This window comes from Lactuca serriola, chromosome 8 (assembly GCF_051521515.1).
Source record: "Lactuca serriola cultivar US96UC23 chromosome 8, Lser_US96UC23_V15, whole genome shotgun sequence".
NCBI lineage: Eukaryota > Viridiplantae > Streptophyta > Magnoliopsida > Asterales > Asteraceae > Lactuca > Lactuca serriola.
The window spans coordinates 196,616,842-196,637,270 of record NC_136415.1 but is presented as its reverse complement, the minus strand read 5'-3'; the positions used below and the strand labels follow the sequence as shown (position 1 = coordinate 196,637,270).

Sequence of the window (20,429 nt, the reverse complement as noted above, 5' to 3'; positions counted from 1 at the left end):
CTCAATCTAAGCTTTTTAGAATTGAAATGAAGTATAATTTCCTCTCCCTTAATTATAGCAAAACAACTTTTCCCAATTGAAACTTTTGGTTTTCTATAATTAATATTGCTAACTTGCAACACTTATCAGCATAACACTTTTACTCCCACTAGCTTTGACGTGTACTCAAAAATCAGCTGGACTTCAAGATGCTTTGATAAAACTTTATCAAAATCATACACCTTCCCTTAGATAGCACACATGTGTTTCTAAACAATTTTAGAACTTTGAAAAGGGATGCTGTAATCATAGTCTCAATTGTTTAGATCTTTTCCATTTCTCACAAGTCCATATTAGTGTGCTGGTTACCCACACACGCTCAACTAACGACTTTTAGAATGCAAATATCACAATTTCTATCTATTTTAAACCACTTAGTGAAAGCGTTTCCTCACCATCATTTTCATGAATTGGAGAGAAACCTTATGACACTTAGATTTTATGGTGTATGTGTTCCTATCCATGTGAATTTGTCAAAACCATAATCACATGACAAGGTTAGTGACAAATCCAAATTGAACTTGTGCAGTCTTAACTTCTTGCCACCTAGCAGTACAAGGGCCTGCCATTTCTTCCAAGTTGTTATGCAACCAATTGAGAACTCTCAGAACTCATATGTAAATCCAACTTTAACTGGAATGGGCATAGAAATAGGAATATGTCAACACTATAGGTTATAAACCTCAAGTCGTGTGCTAGTGATAAACTACAAGTTTTATTCTTGATTAGATCTTGAAACTCTTTCAGGATCTTTTAGACTCCCATTGTCCTCTTGACATATAAGACTCTCTTGCCAAGAACCATTCCTTGACAAACAAATATTCAAGAGATAGTGCAGATTCTTATGAAGACAAACACTTCACACAATTGGCCTTATTTGGTCTTTGTTTTATCCAAAACATCACAACTTACCAATTTCAAATGTACAAAAGTAGAACACATTTACTCTCATACTTGACAAGTGTTAATAAACCTTCTTTAAGATGTGTCACTCAAATTACAATCTTGGAGTATGAATCTATGACTTGTATTGGAACGAAGTATGACTCATCTTTTTTTTTTATTTAACCATTTCAACAATTCATGACTCCTCTTCTTAGCCGTAAGAATGCACTAAGATGTCCTTAGAGGATGAATTGTGATATGGTCTCACAATCATTAAGATGATCATAAAACACAATACTAAAGTACTCTCCCATCCTTTCAGATTTGAGAAACCTTTATCTTTCTGCTAAATTTGATTCTTCTCATTCGTTCTGCCTTACATCGAAACTTTTCCAATGCGTCAGAATTATACTTAAACTTGTAAGTATAATCATATTTACTAAACTTTAGTAAATCATGACGAATACTCTTATCGATCATTTGTGGTGGACTTGACCAGTGCACAAGAATGTGTACTTGATCCCTTAGTCCTTCACTTGACTCACATATACATGTAAACAAGGAATTAGTCTTAATTTTCCAAAGATGAAAATTGTCATTCATCATACTATACAACTTGCATGATTCCAAGTTTCAGTCAAATTGAACCTTGGGTGATGAGAATCTTTCCTTATTTGGTAAATTTAGGCATTACCACAAATGAAAGAATCAAATTCATATTTCCATTATTGCTAGAAACATACAAACATCAATTTTCCATAAATGCCATTGCAAGGAGATATAAAATAAAACAAAATCAAAATTTTATTTATTTATAAAATCTGGAAAAGCTTTTTCCTTACAATGCGACTTTAAATGAAAACTATGCTATTACATATTTCCTAGCAATCTATCATAACTCCTAAGCAGCAACTCAAAAACCCGATTTTCGAACCATGCGATGGAAATCCATCTTCGCGATCAGATTCAACATACTCCTCTTTTAAGCTTCCTTCCCTTTGCTTGATCCTGCCATACATCAAAATGTATCTGAGTCACATTTTGCATTAAGAATCATCAATTAGGAACTTAACAGTGTAACATCGCAAAATACAGGCCAAAAATTTCATTTTTAAGTACGTCATTATAAAACCAACAGTGTAATAAAACATCTGTAATATCATGTCATGTCAAAACCAAAGTAGAAATAATCAAAGATGTTATCATAAAACAATATCAGAGTGTAATCCCAAAGATCTCATGTGCGGAAAACCATAGTGTGATGCGCTGCGATCAAGCCGACTCCTTTCCTTTAAATACGAAGTACCTGAAACCAAAACTGAAAACCGTAAGCACGAAGCTTAGTGAGTTCCCCCATCATACCACATACCATAATCACATAACATACATATATTGTCAGGCATATCTGGGTGCCCGACCTATCCCTTCGGTCCTCTCGACCGGATACTGGCTAGCATATCTGGTGTTGGCCTCCCCTTCAGCCCTCTCGACCGGATACTGGCTAGCATATCTGGGTGCTGGCCTCCCCTTCGGTCCTCTCGACCGGATACTGACTAGCATATCTGGGTGCTGGTCTCCCCTTCGGTCCTCTGGACCGGATACTGGGGACTATTTCACCCCTACCACTACCACATAAAACCCTAGCACATAAACATGAATCACATACTGGCTAGCATATCTGGGTGCTGGCCTACCCCTTCGGTCCTATCGACCGGTAACCGGGGACTATTTCACCCCTACTACTACCACATAATATCATATCACATATATCATAATCTGGCTAGCATGGCTGGGTACTAGACTACCCCTTCGGTCCTATCGACCGGTAACCGTGGACTATTTCACACCTACTACCACTATCACATAACATCATAACATACTAGCACATAAACATATCAAGTAGTAGCAAACCTAGATGAATATCACAAAGACAATCATCTAACATACAACTCCTACTGGTGGGCCGACATTGTGGCCGTAGACCCACCACTACTGGAAGGTAACTCACCTCACACCGTTGAAGTCCCGTAGACATAACCCCACATTGCTGAAGTCCCGCAGACTTCACCCCAACTGCTAGATGACAGATTCCCGAACTGTCGACACCAAAATAACACCCAATTAATAATTGGGTCCCAACACATAATCATAAATACTCACTTGGATAATTACTACATTACCCCAAGGTTGGCTTTATGCAAGCCCAAGGCCCAATCCTTAGGCCCAAAGTCCACTAGGAAATCAAAGCCCAACATATGGCCCAATTTTCCAAATTGGGCCCAGGCCTATACATGGTCTTATTCTAAGGCCCAACATCATATAATCATTAAGGCCCAACTATGGCCCAATTTTCCAAATTGGGCCCAACCCCTTACATGGGCCTTACCCTATGCCCATTAAATTATTTTAGTCCATATGGTTATTCTTGGATGACCCATTAATAATCCAATCATCAAGGCCCAAAAGAAAGGCCCAACAATAAACCCAAGTGAAATTAGGGTTTCACATAAAATGATGATTAGGGTTAATTTTCCTACTTAACCCATTAAAGACTTAATCCATTAAGGACTTAATCCATTAAATCCAATATTGCTTAGATTAATCTTTGCGAATGATTATTATTTAATATCTCAAGTTATTAAATAATTCTTGTGTGTGTGACCCGGTTAATTCTTAAAATTAGGTTTTCATTGGCATTAGGGTGTTCCAATCCAAATATTAGCCCATTTATCAATTTGTTGGCCTTTTATGACAATTAGGGCTTTATTGGGCCTAATAAGCCCACTAAAATCTTATTAAGCCCATATGGGTTTTATTGGGTCCATTAGAGTCCATTAAGCTTCATTGGGCCCATTAGAGCTCCTTTGAGCCCATTAGGGTTTCTGGCACCCTAAACAAATCTATCACAAGAAGCAAAGCGAACCGCCACCCGACACGGCGGTCGGTGGCAACAGGAGGCGGCAACCACCACCCTAGGGTAGTGGTTTCCAATTTCTTTCCATTATTTCGCTTTTGAGTTACAATTACAACGAAAATACCAAAGCAACACACACACTAACTAAGCTAAACCTACACACAAAACCACCTTGAGGTGGCCGGCGGTGGTGGTGGTTTTCAGTTTTCCGTCCGATCTACACTTTACACACAACACACCAAAGAAAACAGAAACACATCCATCCATACTTGCTTCTAATCTGCGAAGTGTACCCCAGCCACCCTCCTGGTGGCCCATGGCGGTGCAGTAGGGATTTCTTCATATCTTCGGCCAAAAGACTCTCCTGCAATCTTATCCATCGTAACACACGCCCACAACACCCTAACACGAACACAACTTTGCGAGACCACAAACTCAGCCACCATTCACGGTGGCAGGTGGCTAATGGAGGGTATCAGCGAGATGTAGCGGTCTTCTAAACGGTAGCGGTGTTGGACCCATCAGAAGAGAAGTGAAGAAAAGCGATCGTGGTGCGAAACCCACCGAGTACAGCAGCAGCAACAGCGGGACGGACACCCGCTGTGGCTTTTATCGCCATCGGAAAGTAATAGCGACAGTGCTGCACGGCGGCTCGGTCATCGGCTGATGACGATGATCAGATGGAGTTTCAGTCGGTTGGAACTGAATGAAGTCAGGTGGTCGCTTGGCGGTCTCCAGCGATGACCTCACCGGGGATGGTTGCGACTTGAACGACAAAGGGAAATGACACCGGAGATCGGAGGAGAGGGGGCGGTTGGATGGAGGTGTCAATGAGAGGGTGTAGGCTGAAGAACTCCGACGATGGCGACTGCACTCTCCCTTGGGACTAGGGTTTCATAATGCATATATATGCCCGTTACCCACAAACATTTTGTCATGATGGCAGGATAGGTCCCTCCCATCCAATTTCCTTTCAATATTGGACCATATTTTACAAAGCAGCCCCCTAGCATCCAATATTCTTTCACAATCGGTCCATAAGTTACCATTTAGTCCTTACCTTCAAAAATATATACAAAACTCATCCAGAATTTACAAAACCACCCCTTGTTTGACAATTTCTTTTCAATTAAGGTCCAATGCTCAAACTTCAACCATGCTAATATTTTTAGTCCTTGCCTTCTAACGTTGTAGCCTTTGGTTCCTGGAAACCAACACCTTGCCATATAATTATTTATTTTTGGGCTACTAATCGTTCATTATTTAATTTATTTATTTAATAAATAAACGGTTGTTACAAACAGAGTTAGATAGTGGACTTAACTGAAACAGAGTCAAACTTTTTGATTCTTCCTTCTCCTAAATATTTTAGGTAGCCAGGGCAACTTTGCAACCAATGCCCTTTCTCTTGACAGTGAAAACATATAGACTCTTTGGGAATGGTGCACGAGGCTATTACAAACTTAGCCTTTCCTTATTACCTTTTGGTCAACCGGGTTGACCAAGGCCGATCCCTTTCCATTGGGAAGAGAAAGGTTTCTAGACTTCCAATGTTACCATTGTCAATGTCCATGGAAGTTTGAGAAATAGACCTTCCACCCATATTTGCTTAACCATTGCGTGAAATCATTTCTGATTCAGCAACAACAACCAATTAAGATAGATCTATTAGGGTCATGTCGTGATCTGTCACATAGTAGTTCTTAATGAACTCACTATACGACTCAGGAAGTGACTGAAGAACCCAATCAATAGCCAACTTCCTTGGGACGACGACACCCAACATTCTCAACCTATCAATATGTGACTTCATTCCTAAGACACGAGTGCACACAGGTCTTCCATCTTTATGTTTCATTGAAAGCAGGGCTTGAGTGATCTTGAACTTTTCAAGTCTTCGAGCTTGTTGGCCAGGGAGAATAATTGGAGGAGGTGGAGGAAGAGAATTATGATTTCCATGAGATTTGGGAAGATCATAGTTGTCTGGACCAGACATCTACAATGGGAGAAATTCAAGTTAGTTGATTTAAGTCCTTAATAGTGTGCCAGTTAACCACACGTGCTCCACTAACGACTTAAGCAAGGTGCAAAGTGTAATTTCATGAGAAGTATGATTTACATGAGATTTGAGAAGATCATGGTGTGCCGGTTAACCATACGCGCTCCACCAACGACTTAAGCAAGGTGCAAAGTGTAATTTCATGGGTTAACACCAAATTCACATTTTCCTAAAGTAACTAAGATTGGGAATTTATAAAAGGTTTATTTACTTTATATTTATCATTATACTTATAATGAGAATTATAGTCCTTGTCCTACCCGTTTGGCTAGCGACCCTCCATTAGTCAAGGAAGCGGTAGGTGAGAGTGGACACCCATTAAGCTGCCATTTTATAGGCAACAACCTTATACCCCCTTATAGACCGGCTTCGTGAATGAGGCCTACTAATGGTAAGACTGACTTGATCTTATATATATATATATATATATATATATATATATATATATATTATTAACTTATAATACTATAAAGTATAAGGGTTGAATTTTAACCTTTAAAACACTAGAGTTTAGAATTAAAGTGTGTGTGAGACTTTAGAAATTCCAAAACTTGAGGGAAAGTTTTGAAACTATTTAAAAACTTTTCATTTCTATAACATATGAGTTTAATATGGCTTTTAATGGCAAGACTCTTGAAAATCCATAACTTGAGGACAAGTTATGGAGGTCATAAAACAATTTATAGGAAAAGACTCTTCAAGTTAATAACCTAAGACTCTTTAATAATTCTTTTAAAGAAAAAATTTTGGTTTTCCATAACTTGAGGACAAGTTATGGAATCCATTAAAGGACATTTAGATCATCTAATAAACAAACAAACATGCTAAAGAAAACTATGATCTAGATTAAACTCATATGAACAAGACAATTCAAGTCAAACAATTTTCATGTAATTAGCTTAACCATTAAACTAATACAAAATATGAATCTATTGACAATTATCTTTGGAATTGGATTAGAATAATCATTACCACATCAAAAACAGGTTTACAAGTTCAAAAACAGCTTAGGGTAATGTTCCTAGTCCAATTCCAACCAAAAAACTCGAAAATATGCTGTCTGGGGGTCCAACTCGTCGAGTGCATGAACCAACTCAACGAGTTGGATGAATTTAGGCCTGTACTCGGTGAGTCCACTGTCCAGAACAACATAAAATCATTTTTTTTAGCATTTTTCAGCAATTTGCATCAAGTATAATTGAAAACAAACCTAGGCTCTGATACCACTGATGGATTTTGAGCATTCTAACACTCGTATGGTGTACATGCAACCTTGTAAACCTTGGGTCTATGTTTTCTCTATTATACATGCAAATATTCAATATTCCAAGGTTTTTATCCTAACTAGCATAATATAAAGCAACTATACTACAAAAACCTAGTTAGATAACATACTTTTTGATGTGGCTTGAAATCTTGAACTTTAAGAGCTTAGCCCCAATAATGTGGAAGCCTCAAGTGGAATCACAAATCACCAAAACCACATTGGAAAACTTGAGAGAATAGAATGCACAATAGAAATCAGCCCACTCTTGTATCCTCACACACTAGTACCATTTCATGTGCCAAAGACCTCTTTATATAGTATGGAGGATTAGGGTTACATTCATGTAAACCCTAATACCCATGACCTTTCATTTCCATAGGATCCATGGGTTAAAAACTCCATGTACTATCCATGAAAGCTTAGCCCAACCTAAATGAACTTGGCCCATGCTATATATATATATATATATATATATATATATATATATATATATATATATATAAGAGTCCATATTTAATTAGTTCCTTTTTGATCACTAAATTAATTCTTGATCAATACTAATTAAATAATATGATTCCATATTAATATATGAGAACTTATAATATACTAATATAAATCATAAACATACTATTCTCAAAAGACTATCCATATAAATTGTTCCGGTGAAGTGCAACCCAAATGGACCATGCTACTCTCGGGTCGAATACATACCAATAATAATTATGGGCTTAGAAATCTAATCCAACAGACCTCGCCATGAACTAGGTCAACTTTCGCACTCCAAATGTGTACAATCAATGCCACCAAACATTCTTGGGAAACTATGTTTAGCTTAATGACATACAACTGTTCAAGACCACTTCTCCTAGGCTTCCACAAATATAACTGTTCACTGTAAAGGTCCACAACACAATCACAAAAGAACTATACGCTATCTCGAGTGGTTCTCTCAAACATCTTCAAATACTCATCTTGTACGTCGACGATGATGTCCTTAATTTCCGATGTACACTTTTGTAGAGTAGTAAAACCTCGTCTACTTATAACATCTCATCTCAATTGAAAACATTTGTGATTAGATTCCAAATCATTAGCTATACGTATACATAAAACTATTGATACAAAAACGAAGTTTGAACTGAATATTGTTTTATAGACAATCATCGGCAAAGTAATCACGTACCAGAAGTGTGTGTAGCCTTAAGATCCATGTTGATTGAAGTTATAGTCCTCTTGATGTCATTTGAACTTTCACCTTCTCGACCTAACAGAGTGATTGTCGTTTCCAGAAACGAGCAAAAGAACGTATCATCGTCATTGGAAGAAGGTGAAAATGAAGATGATAAAGAAGAAGATAACAAATTGTTCATCATTTCTAGTGTGGAATGTAAAGAATTTTGATAAAGAATGTATGATATTTATAGTGTGAAAATATTTGTAAAATAGATTTGTATTTATAGGTAAAAATTGATTTGTTTTAAAAATAAAAGTTTTTTTTATTCAAGTCAAACAGTCTCCTAATCGTTACCCCCTCTTCTCTCTCTCTCTCTCTCTCTCTCTCTCTCTCTCTCTCTCTCTCCTTTGTAATGTTCGTTAAGTGGACTTGCACAACTAGATACTCACCAGCCATGGGAAATGGTGTTTACGCGTAAGATGAGGGTGCCACCTCTTTTTAGGGAGTAAGTCACAAATTCTTCTTTGTCGCCTAAGGACATCTCCAATGTGTAACTGGGTTCGAGTTTTCATAAAGACTTAGGGGTCGTTTGATTGTTACTAACTGGGTTCGAGTTGACTGGTTTAGAAGTTCTGATTGCGTTAACTTCCTACTGAAACTTGTTGTTTGATTTTCTATCTAACTGACTATCCAAAATGACTATATTACCCTCAAACAACATTTTTTTTATAAAACCATTAGACTTACACTAATTAAAAGTAAAGAAATTAAAGATTTATAACTTTTGTTTGGAAATAAACCACTCAAACAACATTTTTTTATAAAAACATTCCACCATCATTGTTTCTCCAAAGGTTAATCATCAAAGCATGCAAAAAAATATACACAGACAAACCATTTATCTGTTTTTATGTGGAAATAAAAAATATTTTTTTGAGAAATTCATAGCATATAAAACTTATTATTCTCTGTTTTTGTATTCTGTTTTTACACAAATATACACACATTTTCTACATAAACACACATATATAGCCTAAAATTCAATGAAATTCTTCTTCATTATCACCAATCCAAGCTGGAACTTTTACATGTTATCCAACAATTAGCAAAGAACAAAAATAAAGAACAAAACCAAACACATAATGATTAAACAAAAATCAAGAAACAAACACAAACATACCAGAAATTTAAACAAAAATTGATACCATCCATAAACAAAGACAAGCATCTAAACAATCGATTTGGAAATCGATTGTGAATCAGAATCATTTTGCGGAGATAGAGAGGAGACGAGATAAGAACAAATGAGAAAAAGGCAAGGGAAACTAACCTGGTCAGCATGTACGTCATCTCTAGTTGAGTGGTCGGAGGAAGAAAGCAGTCGGCGAGCAACATATCAGATCAGGGTTGGGAGGAACGATGTTGCTTCCTTTTTTTCTGTGGAGGTTGTCACAAAGCTTAGGGCAAAATAAGAAATGACAAGACAACTCACGTTTTTGTCTCGGTCCATCATTTGAAAGTGAAGGACCGAATCAGCCATTTTTCTTGGACCGAGTCCACAACATGGACCGAGTCCTTGATTTTAAAACGAAATCAAGCATGCTAATTGATTTTTTTTCGGACCGAATCCTCTATTGGACCCAATTAGAAGCAATATCTAACGAGCGCTTATTTTATTTGTCGACTAGATTTTTCTTTAACAAATTGATAAAAAATAAAAATGTTTTTACCCCAATACATATAAATTTGTATAAATCTTTTAGTCTCATGAGAATGATTTATTTAATAAAAAGTATTTGCTTAAATTTTTTTGGTAGATGGTCATCATTCTTTAAATAATTTATTAAAAAAGAATAATTAAAAAAAATTACCTTCGAAATGCTCTAAGTAAATGGATAATTGTGTCGAGCACGTAAGCATATCTAGTGGTGCACATGTCTAATATTATATCTAATGTCATCTCACATTATTTTTAATTAAGCAGATGTGTCAAGGGCATTTCTAGTAATTCACGATACCTTTCATTTAAAAAAAAACAATGAAATATGAACATTTGATTAACTGTACACTTTTAAATTCATTACAATTCATTTTAAAAAAAAACGTGTTAATACCATTTATACCAATTGAGAGAAAAATCAATTACCACAGTACAAGATACTTGAGGTCACAGATTCTAGCAACAAATGTTAGGTTGATTTTGATTTAAGGGGTAGGAGATTTGGTTTGGTTGATGTTATTCCTTGCCATTTAATATTCTTATTATTAATTCATAATCTGGACATAAGTTTACGGATTAAGGCTATAAACCAATTACAAAACTATGTTTTAAACATTATCCTCGTGTATAATAAATGTTTCTATTTTCTTTTTTCGAAAGATTATTAAATAGAACCACAAACGATGAGGTAAATATTAATGTTCGTGACTTTGTTCACTCTTTTTTACTTCCATTAAATCATAAGCATTTAAACTTTTAAAATATATGGTATTTTCATTTATGCTAGCAAATAAAAAAATGACAAAAACTTCTTGGTAGGAAAGATATTTGGTGACAGTTGTTTCCTTATTACCAACATGTTAGCCACTTTTAATATATATATATATATATATATATATATATATATATATATATATATATATATATATATATATATATATATATATATATATATATATATATATATATATATATATATATAGGCTTAGGTTATTTTGTTTTTACTAAGTATTGTGTGCGAGAATGCATAAATTTGGACCAATGGATGAAATTAATCAATGGACATGATTTGAGGGTGTATGATATTACAATGGGGTAACATATATCATATAATCACACAATTTTAAGCAAAAGGGTATTTTGGACAATTAACTACATTTATAAAAGGGAATTTTCGGATTTTTAGGGATGATTAATTCTCCTAATTTAAAAAAAATCTGAAATTTTTTAATTAATTCAATTTCAAATTTTTACCGATTTTATTCTGTCAGAATATTATTTGTTAGAATGATGCTCTTTCAGAATTTTATTCTAATAGAATATTATTTTGTTAGAATGATGCTCTTTCAGAATTTTATTCTAATAAAATATTATTGAAGAAAAACAAAATTTTTGAATCAACTCTAATATATTCTTATACATCCAAACTTAAATACAAATTCATACATATTCTTACATTCTAATATAATTATACATATTCAAAAAGAATATCAAGGTCTTCGACGCCTTCTTCCAGCCATTCCTATCACAAATACAACAAAAACTAATACTTGTTAAAAACATGTTACTTACAATTATCTATCACTTAATATATTCTGGTAGAATACATAGAAAGAAAGAAGAGCATCCACATAAAAGAAATTGAAACTCATCAACTTGAACACATGAATAAAGAATGTTACTTACATTATAAGGCCCTGATACAAGAGCTGGAACCATACGAACTAACATCTTTTTCTATGCTTCCTTCTAACTGAAAGTGACTCATTAAGCAAGAAAGAAATTTTTGGAATAAGTAACTGAAGTTCACTGAGACATTTTAACAAACAGTTGGTGTGCAAATCGGAATATTTTCAATTCCACCAACAGTTCACTAAGAAAGCAAGCTGGTCCTTCTTTCAGGAATTTAGTTGAGCACCTTATGTGCATAGCTCGTTCTTCTTGGACACGTTAGGTTTTCCCTTACTGAACCATCCAATTCAGCGAACAATAGAAATAGATAATTTGAATCACAAGTTAACGATCCGTAATTAATGAGAATTGAAGAGTTGTTACCAGATAAATAAGGGCATACGAAGTTTGCTCGATTTGGAAAAGCTCTAGAGAACCGATCATCGAAGGAACTGTAACAATGATGCAGAAACATACACCGGCTTCTTGTGACTCCAAAATTGCCTCGATGTTGAAGCTAGCTTCCATTGGAGATGGAGCCACCGAGAATAACATCTTCTTAATCAATGGAATGGGGAAACAGATTTGCAGCAAGAGGAGGTTTGACTACCTCTTTTGATCAGACGATGTCCATTCGTCCATAACAAAATTGGAGGAGGCATATTACGTATGATATAGAAGGCTAGGGTTAAATAGTTGGTCAAACAGATTTTTATGGCAATTTCCATGAATTAAGGGATTTTATTTTAGTTAGCATGCTAAAGTTACATAATTACCCTTATTACAATTTTTAATTATTTAATTATTCCTAAATTCCTATTGGTGCACACAGGCACACAATAGTTGTCAAAAACATTTGAACCTATCTCTCTCTCTCTCTCTCTCTCTCTATATATATATATATATATATATATATATATAAAAGTTCAATAGAGAACCATAATTATGGGTTCTTCAAGGAACCAAATCTTTTTTTCAATTTCTAGAGCTTATTCTTTATCGAAAAAAAAATCTAAAAATATCTAAATTCATATATTAACATTGTGAATATGAAAAATATTTTTCGGATTCACGTTGTGAATTTTCGAAGATTCACATTGTGAATTTGACATAAATAAAAAATTCAAATTTTATATCATTGGAAAAAGGATAAAAAGTTATGAATTTCTGTATTTTTAATTTTTTTGTTTTTGATAAAAAAAAATAAGTTTTAAAAGTTGAAAAAATGATTGGTTCCTTGGTTAATTATAGTTCTCTATTGAACCTCACCCTATATATATATATATATATATATATATATATATATATATATATATATATATATATATATATATATATATAGAGAGAGAGAGAGAGAGAGAGAGATTTTGTGTTAAAAGGTGTGATTTTTTCAAAAAGAAATTCAAAAAAAGTTTTGTGATGTCTAGGTATTTTTTTATGCATTTTTATGATTTTAAAGATTTTTTTAGGGTTTTTTTGTTTTCCATATAACCATTATATATATATATATATATATATATATATATATATATATATATATATATATATATATATATATATAGAGAGAGAGAGAGAGAGAGAGAGAGTTCAATTGAGAAAAAAAGCTAAGAATGAGAGAATTATTCTTAGCTACATATTTGTTTTTCCGCAAAACACTTAGGCATACCGACGGAAATGGATAATGGATACACATGTGTTTTTCAACCAAACGTGTTTCCTTAAACTATGTTGATCATTATCTTAACATACAAAAAAATATTTTTTTTGTTTTTTTTTTATTTTTAGAAAACTATTTTTATAAAAAATTATTTTAAATATATTAAAATTCATAATTTTTTTATTCTCTATAAACATACATCTATATTGATATAGTTTTAAGATAAAATAAAAAAATTATTTTTTCTGAGCTTCAGCTCTCCTTATTCATAAGTGAAACATTACATTTGTTATTTATTTATGAATAAAATATATGTTTAACTTTTTTACAGTTTAAGTATTATTTATATATAAATATAACACATAATAATTTTTTTTACCTAAAATATATTTTTTTACATCATCTTTCATCACACTTTATATTTATATATGATTAAATGTGTATTAATGATCGTCATATATTATAATAGACGACATGTTTTAAAATTTTGAACTACTTATTTATATATAAATAAGAAAATGAACTATAACAAAATTATGATAAATGTGTTTTTCATATATGAATATAACTTGTGAAGAAGACCAATACACGTTTTATTCATATTTGATTATAAGTTGATGTAAATTGTAAAGAGTTTATACATGTTATATTTATATATGAATGCTATTTAAACTCTAAAAAAATTAATCATACTTTTTATTTATAAGTAAATAACGAATATACTGTAGTAAAAATCTGATGCATATTTATTTATTTATGAATAACAAGAGCTGAAACTATAAAAAAAATTTATTTTATCTTAAAAATATATCAATACGGATGTCTATTTTTAGAGAATAAAAAAATTATGAATTTTGATGTATTTAAAATTAGTTTTTGATAAAAATAGCTCCTTAAAAATATAAAAACGAAAAAAAACTATGTTTTTGTATATATTAAGGTAATGATTAACATAGTTTAATGAAACAAGTTTTGTTGGAAAACGCATGTGTATTTCTTTCTCATTTCCGCCGGTAGGTTGGAAGCTTTTGCGACAAAATTGACTGAGAATGATTCCCCAATTCTCAACTTTTTTTATTTTCTCAATTGAACTTACCTCTCTCTCTCTCTCTCTCTCTATATATATATATATATATATATAGTACCATGCTTAGGAACAATGAACTTCCTTGGCTTTGGGCAAAACATGTCCTTTCTTTATTGGTATGTTTTCTCTTATGGCTGTGTTGCTGCCGATTTTTGTGTTGGGGCAATTTATGTCATTTTATCAATTCTTTATGGACATGTGTTCCTCACAACTTTCTTCACCGTTTTGTAACCCAATCACATTTGGATCAGTGTTATTCTTCACCGTTTTTGTTAATAAGTTTATATGTGCCGGTTTCTTCGATTTCTTCCTTTCGCTTTCTTCTTTCTACCGACGTCTCACCGCCTCTTTCCTTCACATAAATCTGTAGCTCTCAGATGATTTCCCACCACTACTTCTTCGATCGTTCGTCTCCATCGCCTCTGTCCACCTGCGCTTCTAATTGTCTTCTTTTTTCTGTTCATTGTCTTCTCTTCAGGTTCTCTCATTGACCGACTCAACCACTTCAACCGATTTTCCATCTTTTTCTGTTGTGGTTCCGGGTTTAGAAGAGTCAAGTGTTTTTGGGAGGTTTTGGACTGATGGTTTGTTTTCTTTTGTGTGTTTCAACTGAGTACTCACTGTTGGATGTGAAGGCTGTAACTAATAACTTTAGTTCATATTTTATTGTTTTTGAAAGTGGCGAAAAATCTTCAAATGTTGTTTATAAGGGCCGACTTCAGAATCGGAGGTGGATTGTTGTGAAGAAGTTTACAAAAATGGTGTGGCCTCATCCGAAATAGTTTATGATATTGATTGCTTTCTATTATTATTGCTTTGATTTAAACATTTGGTTTTAATGTTTATTTCAAAGGTTAGGGTTTACAGTTATGTTGCTCTGCTTTATAGGGGGAGATGATCCGGATTCATCTTATTCCCTTTGGTTATCCATCCATTCGATCTCATAATCTCATCGGTGGGGATCTTTTCAATCTGTAGCATACGTGATCCTTAAGCAATGGGAGTTAGGGAGGATCCCATGACAATACTCCAAAAAGGATATTCCATTACAATAGTTTTAACAGTTATCTCTTTCGGTTTCACACCACGTTGGATGTTGTACATAGAACAAGCTCCTTCTACTTGGTTTAATTCTGCTCTATGTGGATTAGTTGGAATCATGACTGCTTATCTTTATGTATGGATCAATCAATATTACACAGACTATAAGCATGGGCATGTAAGGAGATTAGTTCTTTCAAGTTCAACGGGTCATGGGACTAATATTATTGTTAGGATTAGTTTGGGTTTGGAATCTACTGCTCTTCCTGTTCTTGTGATTAGTGTGGCTATGGTTTCTGCTTTTTGGTTGGGGAATACTTCAAGGTTGGTTGATGAGGCTGGGAATCCAACTGGTGGATTGTTTGGGACAACTGTTTCCACAATGAGGATGCTTAGTACAACAACCTATGTTTTGACCATATGGTAGTCTGATGTATTGTGTTTTGTTCTGTTGCTTGTTTTTGGTTGTTCTCAGCACATCTGATGAAGGGAATATCTAAGATCAAGCTTCACTACCGCCTATGTTTGGTTTGATGAGTCCATTTTCTTCTTTCCCCCTCTAAATTTGCAGTCCATTTCTCTTCTTTTTCCATCTTCTTCTTTGTTTTCCTTCACCCAGTCAGTTTATTCAATTTTTAAGTTGATCGAAGGAAATGGATAAATGAAAGATATGTTGGGTTTTAGTATACTACAACATCCTATGGTGCACATACAACCCTAAATACCTTGGATCTATGTTTTCACTAATTATACATGCAAATGGTTTCCAAGGTATTAAAGTTACAACTAGCATGCATTTGATATAAACCATATAAAATACTAGTTAGGATAACATACCTTTTGATGCAGCTTGAAGTCTTGATGTATTTGGCCTTAAAGAGCTTAGCCCCAAAAGCGTGGAAGCCTCAAGTGGAATCAAAACACATCATGGACAAAGGAGAAACTTGAGAGAGAATTCCCATGCACACAAAAACACCACCAACTACAAGAATACACTAGTAGTGATTTAGGGCAATGGAGTATGTATTTATATGTGGGATTTCAAAGGTCATGGATAGAAACCAAATCCATACCCATGGGTTTTATGATCCATGGTTCATGTGGCCCAACTCTTTATGTATCCATTCATAAACTTGGTCCAACATGGATCATAAGCCCAACACATATAAATATAACTAATTAACATAATTAGTCCCCATATATTTAATTAGTCTCTTTTGATCACTAAGGTGCTGTTTGTTTTTTCGAAGTGAAAATTCATGAAGTCTGCGGACCACATCTGCAATTCTCTGTAGCAGAAGAGGTGGAACAAACGGCTGCAGCCTATAATAAGAAGCATGTTTGTTTTTTAACATCTGCAGACTACTGCAGTAAACTGAAATTTAAATAAACTAATTTTATAAATTGAAAATAGTTATCAACATCGAAATTTAATAATTCTAGTTTTAACACATTGAAATAATAATAAAAAGAACATATAAAAAACAAAAATATAAAACTTTTTTTTTAAAAAAAAAAAACTTAAAAAAATGTAAAAGAAGCTAATAGTTTTATTCTAGAAAAAAAAAACTAATTTTAAAAAAAATAAAAAAGAAAATAATAAAAAATTAAGAAAATATTGCAAACGATGTCTACAAAGTTCGTAAAAAATTACACACCTTAAAAAGATGCAACTGAAATTGAAAATATTATTAACAAAACGGTAAAAAAAAATTAAAAAAATCAAGTTAAAAAAAAATCATGGAAATTATAAAAATAAATTGTATCACATTCGTAAATAAAAATTTAAGAAAATCAAAGTTTAAAAAAAAAAGTTATACAAAAATTCTTAAAAAAACACTTAAAAAAATGAAAGTTGAAGAGGTTAGAAGAGGCAAGTCAAGTGCTGCGCCACGCAGCACACGCACAGAGGTTTTGTAGTCTGAAGTCTTCCAAAAAACAAACTGCTGCGAGAGTTAAAGTGCTGCGCGTGTGCTGCGCCGCGCAGCAATAAGTGGTTTGAAGAGGTTTTTATAGAAAAACAAACAGCACCTAAATTAATTCCAAATTAAATTCTTGCTCAATACTAATAAAGTCATATGATTTCATATTAATATATTATAACTTATAACATATTAATAAATCATATATAACCTTTTCTCTTAAAAGTCTATCCTAACAAATTGTCCTGATGATATGCAATAATAATTATGGGCTTATACATCTAATCCAACAATCTCCCACTTGGATAAGTCTAAAACTATTATTGCAAGTACGACTTCATAACCCGACTAGCAATCGTAGCTCTTAAAGCCGCTATCGAACTCTGAACAAATCAAATGACACGTCCATTAGATAAGTGATCATATATTCCTCCATTCTAGATATCATATGGATTGAGACATGGATTATAATCATTCTCTCTGTCCATTTGTTGTTTCACGATTTTCGATTTATGAGAACTGACTAATAAATCAAATCTGTCCAGGCTTGACCAAGTACTTAGGGCTGTCATCACTAAATCATCGAGGGGCCCACAAATATCGCTTTTATCCTTATGAGGTAAAAGGAATGGATAAACTTCGACTCATATGCTTGTACTAACTACTTGTTGAATCATACACAAAGGCATGTTTTATAACATCAAGTTACTAATGCGTTTTCGTACAATCAATGTACAACAAACTCATAGTCAACAACTCATATCTCTAGGTTTGAAACAATTACTCTTTTACCCGCAAAGGCAATGTAGGCATTGGGTTCGGCAATAATGATATCCCCCAACATACCAAAACTAGCTGTCACCCCACCGGTAGTAGGAGATGTAAGAATTGGTACATAGAATAACTTTTTATTTGATTGATAATCATATAAAGCAGAAGATATTTTAGCCATTTGCATCAAGCTCACACTTCCTTCTTGCATGCGTGCCCCTCCGGAAGCACACACTATAATAAGAGGTAGAAATTCTTTAGTAGCGTATTCAATCAAACGGGTAATTTTCTCCCCGACTACGGATCCCATACTACCTCCCATAAACTGAAAATCCATAACCCCAATTGCTACGGTAATACCGTTTAGTTGCCCTCTGCCTGTTTGAACAACCTCGGTTAATCCTGTATTTCTTTGATAAGAATCGATACGATTTTTATAAGGCTCCTCCTCCGAATGAAATTCAATGGGATCCAGAGAGACCATGTCTTCATCCATAGGCTCCCAAGTGCCCGGATCGATCAAAAGTTCGATTCTATCTGAACTACTCATTTTCAAATGATATCCACATTGTTCACAAAGATGCATCTTTGATTTAAAAAATTTCTATAATATATTATCGTCTCATGATTCACTCGTGATCAAATCCATGAAGTGATTCAAATGAGCATGGGTTTAATCCAATACTCGAATCTTATTCCAGGAGCACTCATGAACACTGCAGCTAAGTCTAGCCACCTAGACAGACTACAGACCCATTCATGAAAGTCTTGCCTCAATACCTACTTCCAATGTATGATCGACTATGGATGGTTTGAATAACCTAGTTATTTGGGAGGTCAAAACATGCAAAGTGAAACACAAGAATAATACTAATCCTATATGGCCCTAACACGTTGAGAGTAAATAAAAAGCACCTTTTATCTAAGAACCATATTGATTACTCATTATTCATGTAATGTTTCAAATTATGAACTTAATACTTGAATTAACAATAGTCATGCCATGCTCCAAGCATGCACACTTTGTTTGCCTATGGTCCTTTCTTTTGTGAAATAGATCAATTAAACACGACTCCAATGATGCTCATTTCACAATCCCAATCCCTTTTGTAAATGTAAGAACACCAAACTCTTGCCATTTACTGTAATCTGTTAGATTCTAAACTTATATGCAATGATTCTCTTGTAATGACTATGCATAAAATTCACAAAGACTTGGCAATAGACATTACAAAGTATTCCAATGGAGATCAATTCCATGGAAATGAAGTCTCATATTCAAAGTACATTCCTTTGAACATCCTTCTTTGCATTAAGTTTTCTAATCTTACACAGATTCAGAGAATAACTTCCACCTATGGAAACAATTCCATATTACCATTTTGACTATCACTTCTAAATAAGAGTTGCCTCTTTCCAGAGTATGTTAATATGGTCCTTTCTAAAGTTTACATTATACTTCCAGTTGTCCATGAGCAACCAATCTTTGGTAAACCTCAGATTGTCCTCGACAATTGTTTAATCATTTTAGTCATATCCGGTTCTATTCCTTTTTATTTGCCATGTTCTCACAATTCGAACTATCAAGAGGGATGCCGTAATCATAATCAAATTTTGAGAACACAACATATATAGAATTTCCTTATGTTGAACCATTCCAACATAACATTCATATATATCTTTGACTAAAGTTGATTAAAATCTCAATCTAATCTTGTAGAATTGGAATGAAGTATAAAATCCTCTCCCTTAATTATAGCAAAAGAACTTTTCAAAGAGAATTGAAATTTTTGTTTTCTATAATTAACATTGCTAACCTGCAACATGTAACATAATCATCATGCTCCCACTAACATGATAATTATAATTTAACTAGCATAACACTTTATGCTTCCACTAGCTTTGACATGTACCTAGAAATCAGCTAGACTTCTAGACATCAATACTTTATTGACTTTCTTACCAAAGTTCAGTTTTCTGATACAAGATGCTTTGATAAGACTTCATAGAAAACATACACCTTTCCTTAGATAGCTCACATGTGTGTCTAAACAATTATTAAGAGGGGTGCCATAATCATAATGTTTAGACCTTTTTCCATTCACACAAGTCCATGTTAGTGTGCCGGTTAACCACACACGCTCCATTAATGACTTTGAGAATGCAAATATCACAATTGCTATCTACTTAAAATCTACTTAGTGAAAGAGTTTCCACACCAT

General features: G+C 33.7%; 1 protein-coding gene and 1 pseudogene across 1 annotated transcript in view; one reads left to right on the top strand and one right to left on the bottom strand.

Moving 5' to 3' along the window:
• LOC145067739 (uncharacterized) overlaps positions 1-14,994 on the bottom strand; it is a 60,628-nt gene extending 45,634 nt beyond the window's left edge. Inside the window, exon 1 of the mRNA XM_079014804.1 lies at positions 14,816-14,994. Within this exon, the coding sequence (XP_078870930.1) occupies positions 14,816-14,994 (179 nt within the window). The remainder of the gene's footprint in view (positions 1-14,815) is intronic.
• A 476-nt stretch (positions 14,995-15,470) lies between these two features.
• On the top strand, positions 15,471-15,941 carry LOC145067737 (pyrophosphate-energized membrane proton pump 2 pseudogene; annotated as a pseudogene).
• The last annotated feature ends 4,488 nt before the right edge of the window (positions 15,942-20,429 follow it).